Genomic DNA, 12,646 nt, shown 5'->3' with positions numbered 1-12,646 from the left:
TTAATTGGGTAATAATCCATCTGTTGTGGAAATGGATTGACTTATAAATTAAATTGATTAATCCAGAAAAAAAATCCTGACTTTTCCTACAGTAAGTGTGTGCTCAGATAGTCAAGACCCTAAAAAGATATGGAGAGACTCATTTTCCTGCCATTCTTCCTTCCTTTGCTCATCTCAGAAAGAAGGCTATATAATTCCTAAAAAGAACAGTGAGATTGGATTTCAAGCTTTTGGGTTTTGTGTGGTCTTATTGCTCCTGGAAGTTTTATATTTTGACAGCTTAATGTTAACAGCTTGCAATGACAACCAGAACAATTCTAATATTAATGGTTTCGTTTAGTAAATATATAACTGTGTTTGAATTATCTTCTGCAATTAGTTTATTTTACTGTTATTTTCATCTTGTCTGATCAAGAAAATCTCCTGATGATTCCTCTGACAATATGTGATTGGAATAATAACTTCACATGTTGAAGAGTTTTTTTTGCTGCAGCTGAAAGGCATGTAAATACAAGCTGCTTGTTTGCGAGAAGCTTCCAGATTTGCAATATGATTGCTATGGAAACCACATAATGAAAACCTTATAACCATCTGTGTAGTTTGATGGATTTTACTGCATAGCTGAGCTGTTTTTGTTTACTGTTATTAAAATGTTGAATAGAATATATTAACCCACAAATGTTGACTGTTTGAGGTATTAATTAGTATTATATAATGTCATAGTACCTTACCATCAAAATAATATATGTTTAATAATAAGGCTAAAAAACATTTCCAGTATATTTCAGAGGTGATTATTGCTTAGAATTTTGGTCACTTTAAATGTTTTTTGTGTGGTATAAAGAGGTTTGTTCTGTTGTTAATTAATAGGATTTTTTTTTTATGATTTTTTAAATCATGAGCTCACTGTGTGTGTATGTGAATGTATTCCTGGTACCAGATTCTATTCAAGATTCAATCTGAGTTTTTTTTTTTTTTTTTGCTTCTAAGAGTACAAAAAATACACAGCAAATTTGATTTTGTTGTATCGTTAGCCTAGGATAAAATGAATTGTTTGAGTGTTGCTAAGGGGGAAAATGATAAGTGAAATGCTGCAAGCTTTGACCTAAAAATACTATTATCTAGGTTTGAAATAGAGAGTTTTTAATAAGCAGTCCATTCTTTATAGTATTTTGTAACAAACAGTTGAACTGGGTGTCAATTTAGTTGCTTCATAAATATTAATACTTAAGTACATATTTTTATATTCTTAATTTATAAAATCATTGCACATGGCATAGGCACTTAAACTTTAGTAAAATAAGAATAAATTCATAGAAGTAAATTCTTCCTAATTCATTGTTAACTTTGCCAAGAGCACAGTTTTTACATTTTATTATTACAATTTCATTTTTCAATAGTAGTATGATAGGTTAAATTCTAGTGTCTGTAAGAACTGATAATCCTAATTCTGATTCGCATGGCTTTTGTTTTAATTAGATCAAGTGCCCGTAACTCTTTTACTAAATTTTAACTAAATACTTAACTACTATTTTACTATTTACTCCTTACTGTTGAATTTGTCATCAAGTTGGAATCAATGGGGGGCAGGGAGTATAAAAAAGTAAGAAGAACTTTTCCTTCATCTTTTAAAAAGAAACATTATAAAAGGTGTAATTTGGAGTACAGGACTATCAGTGTTCTTAATACCTTTAAATTTCACTTGAAAACCTCCTGTTAATCTAGTCACAAACTTTGAGGTTTGGCATAGGTAAGATTAGTGTTATTGAAAACACAGAATTTAGCATTAGAGTCTTAATTCTTATTAGATCTTCAAAATGTTGTTACTATGTGACTGACTGCATTAACTGTCATTGCAGATGCAACTTAATATTTATTAAACACCAAATACTTTCAACCCTTCCTATCTTGGAGCTTTAACTGTATTGTTTGAATTCTGTCTTAACAGTGGAAGGCAGTTGCATTTGCCTTAGAAATAGAGTAACTCTAGCTTGATTTATATGCTAATCCTGTTAATCACCACTTCAGAATTTACACAGAACCCCTTTAGTCCTGACCTCCTCATCATATAGTTATTGGGATATTTGCTTTGGGTTATCCCACAAGTACATGAAGTATCTTGTGACAGAAAGTATCCCCTTAGCAAGAAATAGCTTATCTGGGATCTCTTTAGCAGTGATATTCCCATTTCCACTTTACTAAACTCAGATCCTGAATCATCCTGACTGCCCCCTCATCCCCATCTATATAGGCACCAAGTTTATCAGAACCTTCCATTTCCTCAGCCCTGTCAGCCAGGCTTCCTCTGATGTTGAGTCACAGTGATCTCTCCTTGAACACCCCCTTTCATCTTAGATACACATAGCAGGATGTTTATGATCCTTCTACTACAGACCCAAACTGCTAGCATAATCCTTCCTCCCATCCTCCATGAGTACCATGATCTTGAGCCAAAAGGAATGTGACTGTGCTAATTTCTTTTGTTCCTGTGTCTTGAAATAGTCTCCTTCATGTGTCTTTCATTCAAATTCTCTCCAGCTGTCAACTTCATAGCATTCTCCAGTTGGGTGGTTCTCTTTATCCCTTTTTGTAGTCTCATCCTCAAATGCTTTTCTCAGTTTTTCTTTAAATCCTTCTTTAAAAAAAAATATTTATTTACTTTATTTTGGTTTGGGGGCAACACCGGGCTGTGCTCAGAGGTTACTCCTGGCTCTGCAATCAGAAATTGCTTCTGTCAGGCCTGGGGACCATACAGGATGTTGGGGATCAAACCAGGGTTGGTCATGTGCAAGGCAATGAATGCCCTACCAACTGTGCGATTGCTCTGGCCCCAAGATCCTTTTGACTTGAGCAGGGGATAGGTAGCCTGCAGGACTGGGATATCTATGACTGTGGTGTCAGGGGGATTGAACCTGGGGTACAGGCATATGAAGCAGGTGCTATAGCACTTTAAGTCATCTCCCTTCCTAGATTCTCTCTTAACCACCTCCAGGCTGACTGCTGCTGCCCTGTTATCCTCGCCTCCCCAATACAACTTCTGTTGCAGGTAGTTAATAATCAGTCGAGATTTATTTATTGACTTATGATTTATTGATTGACTCATAATGGTTATATTCATGGGATTTTCACACTTTTTCATTGGATTTCTCTGCAGAGTTACTCCTTTTTAAAACTAGTCTTTTTTGCCTTGCCATTTGTTTTGTTTCTATGTCTTGTTATAAATATTTCTAAATTTTGCATCAATCCTGAGGAGAGTAGTAATGTAATAAGGGTTTCTTTGTGTGTTGACTTTGTCTAAAATTCTTCTCATTGAGTCTTAGCAGATATCTTGCAATAATTTGGGAAAGATATGTAATAGCAAAATCTGAACATGGTATAGTTAAAGCTCTGAAAAAGTGTAATATCAAGAGCAGGGGTGGCGAACACGTGGCTCTCAAGCCGCATGCAGCTCCTGGCCAAAATGAATGCAGCTCTTTGCCAAGTTTGGATTTTGTTCTGCTGCTTCTGAGGAGAGACCTTTGAGGAGAGATATCCGAGCGCGTAGTCCCGTCTCCCATCTCTCGGAAACAACTGCACGGGCCAGCGAGCAAGGGGGCCCTGTGTGGCACATGTTGGGTCACATCTTGCTGTTAGTTCTTAGTGTGGAGGATGCAGCACACCCTCACCATCACTGCAGGACTTTTACCCTCACTCAAAATGGCAAAATGCAATATGTGTTTAATAGATTATTGTTAAAATTAGATGCTTCTGTGTGAGTCACTGCGTAGTGTGGCTCTCTGACTCTCACAGTTTAAAATTTTGGCTCTTTGTGTTGAACTTGTTCACCACCCCTGATCAAGAGCATGAACTTTGGGGCCGGAGTGATAGTGCAGTGGTAGAGCGTTTGCCTTACATGCAAACCCAGGACAGGCCTGGTTCTGTCCCTGGTATCCCATATGTTTCCCCAAGCCAGGAGCCATTTCTGAGCACGTAGCCAGGTGTAACCCCTGTGGGTCACTGGGTGTGTTCCCCCCCCCAAAAAAAAAGAGCATGAACTTTAGCATAATCAACTTAAGTTTGAATAACAAATACTCCAAGTTTATTCACCCTGTCCACTGTCAAATTTCTCATCTGTAAATTAAAGATTATCTATGAAATATTAGCATCTACAGTAGTGTATAACACATTATAAGTCCTTTATATAATTTTAGGGAAATTATATTGAAGATTAAGAATTCTTATAGTGTTCTCTTGTAATGATCTACTTCATGAGAAAAATGGAAGTATCGAATACTCGGTAAAGAAGATTATTTTGTACTACATATTTTCTGTTCTATTAATGTACTAGGAACTATGGTTATATTTGTCATACCCTTATCACAATATAATTTGTCTATTTATATAATACTGGATGACTTTTGCTGAATATTAGGGCATTTGTTGATTTAACATGGTTCCAGGTGAGATTCCATAAGTATTTCAAGCAAAATACATTAGTGGACATTAGTGTAGTGGTCCTCAGTTTTGTCAAGTCAACTGGTAGGCAGTGACTTAAAAATAGCTGGAGGTTTATTTGTTCAGGGTTAGATTTTTCTAGAAGAGGAATGAAAACTTTGAGTAGTTTCTTTCTGTGAAAAGAAAGGTTTTTTTTTTAATATTTTTTTTGGGGGGGCACATCCATTTGATGCTCAGGGGTTACTCCTGGCTAAGCACTCAGAAATTGCCCCTGGCTTGGCGGGATCATATGGGACACGGGGAATTGAACCGCGGCCGCGATCTTTCCTTGGCCAGCGCTTGCAAGGCAGACACCTTACCTCTAGCACCACCTTGCCGGCCCCGAAAAGAAATGTTTTATAGAATCTTTTAGCGAATCTAACTTTTGCTCTGAAAATGGAGGGGGGACCCCCCCCCCCGGAAACCCTTTCAGTGTGCTATCATGTTGTTTCTTTACAGAAGAGGAAGAAGACAGCACCCCCGTGAGAGTGGAGAAACCTCGGACAACGAGTCAGGACAGTGGCCCTCACCCCACAGGTAATATGCACTCGGCATCACTTCTGGGAGAGCCTCTTTTGGATTTTGTTTGTTTTTCTTTTTTTGTCACATTATTGCTGTGCTAAAGACATTTACACAGCTCTCCAAAGTTGACTTCTTGGGTCTGGATATCTTATGGCTGATAAGCTGCTTAGTCCCATTTAGGATGCATGAAAACCACTTGAGAAGGATTTATAAAGTAAGCCAATTTATACAAGGTATTCCTTCCTGAATTACTTTGTAATGACTCAATTAGCTTTCATTTCTGCACAAAGGAGATTTAGTTGCATAAATTAGCTTATCATCATTGAGGAAGTGTCACTGCTAAAGGACAGTTTATAGATACAACATGCAGTTGCTGTCAAACCTATAAGAATGTAATATAGACATCTGTGTATACTTTGTGCTTGAGCAGAACAGACTTCTGCCATTCAGATACTAACAGGGGACAACAAGTTGCCCAGGGGACTGGCAATGTAGACGTCTCTGAAAAGGTCAACTTGACACAGGCTCTGACAATCGACCCACTGCTCTGTCTTCTTTGATAAAAATCAGATAAACTTAAGACTGCTAATTGATCTGCAGCCTGTTTAAATGTTGGCCATGCATATCTTCATTGCATATGATTAACACGGAAGGCAAATGAATTGGGGAAGAAATGCCAGAGTCCAGTGACAGCAACCTAGGAATTGGAGAAGGACAGCAGCGGCCTGGAAGGCGCAGGAAGGATATTCCCCTTATCCATTTCCACTTGGCAAATGGCCCCAAGTACTAATTATGACAGAGGCTGGAAAAATAACTACACATGCTCTGTACAAAATCACATGATAGGGGAAGCTCCCCCCAGTCCCCACCCCACTCCTTTTCTGGTTGTTATTTCCAAATAACAGGAGATAAACCGTATCTGCAGTGCAAACATAAGGTTAGTTTTGATAAACCAGCAATTCTTTTCCACGGAAAGAAGAGAAGGCCTGCCCGCTTATCAGGACTTAACACCTCTTCACAACCACATGTCAGCCAGGCCGATGTCTCCCCTATCGTCCCGTGTCCTGCAAAGAGCTGTAGCCGGGGGGTCACCTTCCTCTCTCTGCCATGTCCATACATCACTCTCGCAAGCTGTCAAGGCTGGGGTGGACATGAAGTGTGTGTTCAGGAAGTAGCTTTCCAGAGTCCTTCCTACGGTGACATGTGGAAAGGAAATGGCTCTGATTTCCGGCCCTGGACAGGAAGACAGAGCAGGTTGCTGCAAAAGGTTTGGGTTTGCTTCTTCCAGAAAGGAAGTGAAAACCCAGCCTGACTGGGTTTTAGTTCTCCTGCTCTGCAGCAGGGAAGCTTTCAAACCCTGCAGCTCAGTGAAACCTCCCGAAACCTTCTTCAATAGCAATGAAATATGTGTGCTTTGTTTTAGGGCAGAAAGTTTCTGCCCCAAGCACGCCTTTTTCTTTCCTTTTTTTTTTTTTTTTAATTTTTAATTCCAGTGCAGGCAGAATAGAGTAGACCCGTAAGTCATAAATATTCTTTGCACAAATATAAATATTTTGGTTTAAAGTGATTGTACATTTCAAAACGCCTTTTTAAGGGAAACTATCTCCTCGATTTTTGCCTTTGAGGGAATTGGGGGAGAATGTTTTCCGCAAAGGAATGCAATGAGTAGTTCTAGCTTTTCATGCAACAGCCATAAAGCCCTGCAATAATTCTTATCTTTGGTGACATGAAATTCTTTTCAAGCAACAGTTTTAATGCTTTGCATGGAGGTGACCTCTGCTCTCCCTGGGCTGTCAGAGATGTAACATTAGAAGTTTCTTTGCTGTGCCGGGCAGCAAGTTGACAAGGGTATTACTATCTTGCTGAGCATCACATGACGTGAACTTCTAACCTTACTCAAGAATGTTATATATTTTTCACATTGACTGATTTTATTTAAAAAAAAAAAAGCTCAGAGCTTTCTATAGGTAATCAACATCAAAATTAACCTTGTATTCCTTATGAGTTCTTTTAAGCTTCTATTTAGGTTTGCATGTATTGACTGCATGAATAATAGTTGCCTGGTATGTTTTTGAACATCATAGAATATTTTCACCTTTCTTATTTTTGTTTTGGGCCACACCCAGCAGCACTCCGGAGTTACTCCTGGCTTTGTGCTCAGAAATTGCTCCTGGCAGGCTCAGGGGACCATTTGGAATCCCTGAGATCGAGCTGGCAAACAAGGCAAACACTCTACCCGCTGTGCTATTGCTCCAGCCCCTTTCACCTTTCTAACAGTGCGCAAACCTGTGCTCTCTCCCAAGAAGTGCTTCTACCTGACCTTATTGTTGTATATTTTTTCATTATTGTCCTACATTTTAAAAGCCTGTCGATTTTTGCAAAAGTATCTCAGATATTTAGTTTATGCTTCCTAACAACTCTCTCAAATTTTTACCCAATCTATTCTGTATATCTTAAAAAGCAAAAGAGCAATCGAGTTGTTTAATTCCTTCACAAGCTAGCTAGTTTATTCCCCCCCCCTCCTTTTTCTCCTTGGGAGAAGAAATGTAATGTGATGGGGGGTGGTATTGAGAAACATATCAGGATATAATAGAATTGGGAAATTAATCCATGCAGGAAAGACAGCTAAACCCATTTCATTTGTGTTTACAGTGTGTGATTGTCTGTGACTTATCTACCACTTTTTTGCCCCCCCCCTTTTTTCCAAAAAAGTATCTCACATGGATTAGTTTTTATTGTCTACGTTAACTTTTATGAGCCTGCTATGCTTTTGAGGCTCTATGTATGCTTAATTGTGTGTGTATGTATGCGCACGTTGAAATTTTTAAAAACAAGCCAGAGGAACAAGATGAACAAGTTTGCAGCTCCAGATTTCTTACCAAGACTCTAACTAAGCCTGTCCCTTTTGAAGAGACGAAGCTGAATCATAGACTGCCAGTGGACTCCCTAGTCTTGATTATTTCCCTTCAGAAAAAAAAAAAAGTGGATGCTGAAAGAGACAAGTCAATTGTAGCTGTGTGATATAAACCATTTTTTATTCTTTAGCAGAGAGCTCACATATGGGATTCAGAAATGAGGTTGGTCTTTGGGTAACATCATCATCAAGATTATAGAAAGCTCTGTTGAAAATGCATCTTTCCCTCAGTCTTGCCAAATCACTAGCTCGGCTGCCTTTTTGCATTTTGAGATTTAATGAAATGCTCAGGATGCACGTCTGGGGAGGGATGCATCTTGCACACGGTGGGGGTCTCCTCTCCCCCTCATGTGCGCCTGTGACTCCCATTAGCGTTAATGGGAATTTCACCAAGCGCATCGAGGGGAAGAGAGACCCCGAAGTGATAAGGATTATATGTTAGAATCACCAACTACTTTTCTCTTCCTTCCTTCCTTCCTTCCTTCGCCTTCTCCATGCCCTGCCCCTCGGGAAGACTGTGGAATGTGAAACAGTTGTGGGAGAATCTGCAAAAACAAGGAGCATCCTGCACAGCTGGGGAACCACTGGGACGCTCTAGTCATGCCAGACCAGCTCTAGCTTTTAGCCCAAGTTTTGTTTCTTCCACCTTTGGTGATTTGGCCTGCTGCTGAGCAGCGCAAGGATTGTGGAGGATCGGGAGACCTGGGAAAAGAGCCACTGGGATCCTTGTACCTCCAGCCAGTTACGCTGGGGGAGGGCCTTGCATGTGAAATGATGTCATCCTTTCTCTTCTGAATTCTGACTTTTAACCGACACTGACGGACTGCGCAGGGCACAACATTTGACCCATTTAGCAGTTGATTTAATCTGACTAGAAGGTTTCAACTTCTAAATCTCTATTTGTCTAAATAAGTGGTTTTTAAAGGAAATCAGTCACTTTATTATTAAGTAATTTTTTCCTTAAAAAAAGGGGGGGGGGACGACAAAATTTGGCATGATCTGTCCAGCCAGAGTGCCCTCTAGTGTCCATTTATAGAATTTCCTTAATATATGCTGAGGGTCTGGGGCCAGAGAACCTAATGAAGGGTAGGTAGCTACAAGCATTGTTAGTTCGTGGTTGCATTCCCAGGCTTGTATACATCCCTGCTGGTCTCAGTGATGAGCACTCAAATGCTAGAGTGGAGAAATCAATAAGGTGTCTGTCCTCTTCTCTTCTCTTCTCTTCTCTTCTCTTCTCTTCTCTTCTCTTCTCTTCTCTTCTCTTCTCTTCTCTTCTCTTCTCTTCTCTTCTCTTCTCTTCTCTTCTCTTCTTTCAATTCTTTCTCTTCTCTTCCCTTCCCCTCTCCTCCTCTCCTCTCTTCTCCTCTCCTCTCTTCTCCTCTCTTCTCCTCTCCTCTCTTCTCTTCTCTTCTCTTCTCTTCTCTTCTCTTCTCTTCTCTTCTCTTCTCTTCTCACTTCTCTTCTCTCTCTTTCTCCTTCTCTCCCTTCCTTCTCTCTTTTCTTCCTCCCCTATCATTTTCCCTTCTGCCTCCCTATTTTTTTCTCAAATTTTAGAAACCAAGAGAAAACAGGTAATGGGAAGAGTTTGCAATCTGGTGTGCCCTCCTCTGGGTTCATTAAGGTTTGAATGACAAGGAGTATCTTCCTTCCTCATCATACAGATCACGCACACATCCTCCCAATGTTCTTTTGGGACTTTAAAAACTATTTGGGATATTATAGAAAATGATAAACATTTCCACTAGCTTAACATTCTGTACCAATCAGAAGTGCTGTGTAATAAGACAAAAGCCCTAATGACATGCTAATGTGGCTGGCCATGAGAGACTCGCCAAGGAGCCTGTAGGGCAGGCTGAGAGCCATATAACAAAACTAAGATGACAGCCCTGATCCCACATGTGTGTCACAGTTATCCCTTCAGAATTGAGAGCTGACATTCCAATGATGGAAGTTGTCAGCATGTATATGTTCTGCCTGGTTAGTGAATACACGGACATCTTATTGATATTACTCGCATTCTTTTTGTGTTAACTCATCAAAATTCAATTATCCTGAAATTAAAAACAGGAAGCCACTCTCAGTGTAACAAAAGCATCCAGTGTACTTAACTCTGTGCTGCGTTCCAAGAGACCCACATTGTATGAGTGACAAAGCATTTATTACCCCGTTTATTGTGGTATTACAGAGCGGAGAGTGCTAAATAATCAATCAGTTAATGGTCTGTATGGCAGTTTGAGCACATCACATCCATTGTGCTTATGCTGTTAGAAGGATGAGCTGATAACTCCAGTGTATGCTGCATGTTTATTCAGAGTCTAATGTCCTAAACTAGGGTTGACAGAAATCTTGAAAAATGCAGCTTCAGCGTTGGCAATTTTGAAGTTGCTCAGATATTTTAGAAATGACTTTGAGAGGCCATAAATACAAACCCTCCCCCACAAAGAAAAGAGCTGGAATGATCCACCTTAATGTTTTCATCTTACTTCTTTATCTGAGTTTAGGATTTTTGATTATATATATATATATGTGTGTGTGTGTGTGTGTGTGCGTTACATATGTGTTTTGTGTATATATATATCCCTATTTGTATCTATTTGTAACTTAACTCCTATTACTATTATTTTATGACATATTCCACATTTGGTACAGTTATTTCATAGTGCATTTGTAAAAACTCATGGTTTTTGCTCATTATGCCTGTGGAGGATTCATTTTTAAAAAGTTTTTTAAGAATTATTTAAAAAAATAAAAACAACAAAAAAGAATTATTTAAAGCATTTGTTTTTATTTTAAGAGTTTTTAAAAAGACTGATGTTCCTTATATGAAGTGAGAAGTAACTTTCAGGTGCTAGTTTAATAAGAACAAATTGCAAAGTAGAGGTTTTTGATGAAACAAGTAAGGGAGAAAAGGGTCAAAAAGACATTCAAAATCAGATCTTTTTACAATGGTCCTTAATGAGATGATGGTAAGAAGTATGATTTTTGAGTGGCTATAATAATCTTCTTTGATTTAAGTACAGAAATGTTTTGGACTATTTTGTTGGTGGTTCCAACTTCTACTGGTTCAGTTTTAAATGAGTATTCACTACCGGGAAAGGTCTTAACACATGATTTTCTCTCTTTGTTTTTTCCTAGGAGATAAAAGCACCGATTATGCAAATTTTTACCAAGGTTTGTGGGACTGCACAGGATCACTCTCTGATGAGTTATCATTTAAACGTGGTGATATGATTTATATTCTTAGCAAGGTAAGAAGGTACCTCCAAAATGCCAGCAATTAAGAGAAATATTTGCAAAGCCAGATTTTTAAGCACTCGGGTGTACAGCACTGGGGAAAAATGCCAATTGGAATTCTTCTAGGTCCTTGTTAACAATTGGCGGTTTACAATAATTAATTATTTTGTCAAGTGAAATATAATCAAATTTTAAACACAATCAGATAACAGGATTCAACTTAACAGAGTGTTTACCTAACACTTCAGCCTGTGGCCCATCTCCACCCTCTGCCTTCTCCAGAAACAATATACTTATGTGAAAGTTAACATTGTCGGGTATAAGGTTATTTCGTGTGTTTTCCTTTCCTCTTCCTTTTTATTCTTCTGTGTGCTTATTCTGATTTTGCCTGCCATTCACTACTGGAAACACAGTGTTTATAGAACAAGGTTTTCATCTTTATGTAAATACATTGGGTGTTCCGACAATTTAAAAGTCATGCTTTTCTATTTAGACGAGTTTGATTTTTTAATTTCATTTTATTTTATTTTATTTGTAAACATAATAGAAGTTTCATATTTTTATAGGAAAAAAATCAATCTTGGTCATTGACTTGCTCAAAATGTTTCTCTCCGCAGGCCAGAAGTGATTATACTGAGTAAGCTTCCCTTAACTTGAATGTTCTGACATTCTCTGCTGTAACTAAGAAACTTAAGGAGTCTCATAAGTCTGCTTTATGAGGCTATTTCAGAAACAAATGATATATCGAAACTAAATATAAACATGGATATGTTGTGGAAATGGTTAAGTCTAGACATTTAATCTCTTGAAGAGAGAGCATTTTGGACTTTTTAGAAAGATAATATGGCTCATCAGATATAGAAAAGAATTTGGAAATCAGGACCCTTATTGATGTTAACACTAGCTGGCTGGGACACAAAATCCTTACATAGAGAATCCTACAGCTTGCATGAGGAGTTTTAGGAAACATTTCTCTATCCTTGATAAGATTTATAGATAAAGAAACTTGAGTCAAAAAAGTGCAAAGCCAGGCTTGACCAGGCTTCGCCAAGGCCTATTCTGCTTCTCTGCTTCTCTTCATTCTGCTTCTCTCCTATCATTGCATTTTCTTCTCTCCTTCTTCTCTCACTTCCCCTTTTCCTCTCTTCTGTTTAATTTAAAGCCATCATAAGATGCCTATTATGTGTTCAGCTCTATTCTAGGCACCAGGAATTCAAAATGAATAAGAAACAAAAATCTTATAGATTATTAGGGGAAGATACTTAGTAAGTACTGCCAACTTGTGACTATTACAAGTTGAAATACTCAGATTTAAGACATTTCTTTCAGTCTTGTTCTTTCTAGTGCAGGCTTCTTTTTTTTTTTTTTTTTTTGGATTTTTGGCCACACCCAGTGATGCTCAGGAGTTACTCCTGGCTATGTACTCAGAAATTGCTCCTGGCTTGGAGGACCATATGGGACACCAGGGGATCGAACCTTGGTCTATCCTAGGCTAGTGTGAGC

General features: G+C 38.6%; 1 protein-coding gene across 1 annotated transcript in view; it reads left to right on the top strand.

Annotated features, from left to right (window-relative positions):
- Window positions 1–12,646, top strand: part of SKAP2 (src kinase associated phosphoprotein 2) — a 193,115-nt gene that overhangs the window by 166,512 nt on the left and 13,957 nt on the right. The window contains exons 10-11 of the mRNA XM_049782000.1: window positions 4,933–5,010; window positions 11,045–11,157. Coding sequence (XP_049637957.1) covers window positions 4,933–5,010; window positions 11,045–11,157 — 191 coding nt within the window. The remainder of the gene's footprint in view (window positions 1–4,932; window positions 5,011–11,044; window positions 11,158–12,646) is intronic.

This window comes from Suncus etruscus, chromosome 10 (assembly GCF_024139225.1).
Source record: "Suncus etruscus isolate mSunEtr1 chromosome 10, mSunEtr1.pri.cur, whole genome shotgun sequence".
Taxonomy (NCBI): Eukaryota; Metazoa; Chordata; class Mammalia; order Eulipotyphla; family Soricidae; genus Suncus; species Suncus etruscus.
The sequence above is the reverse complement of the archived record's forward strand: the minus strand, read 5'-3'. Positions and strand labels throughout refer to the sequence as shown.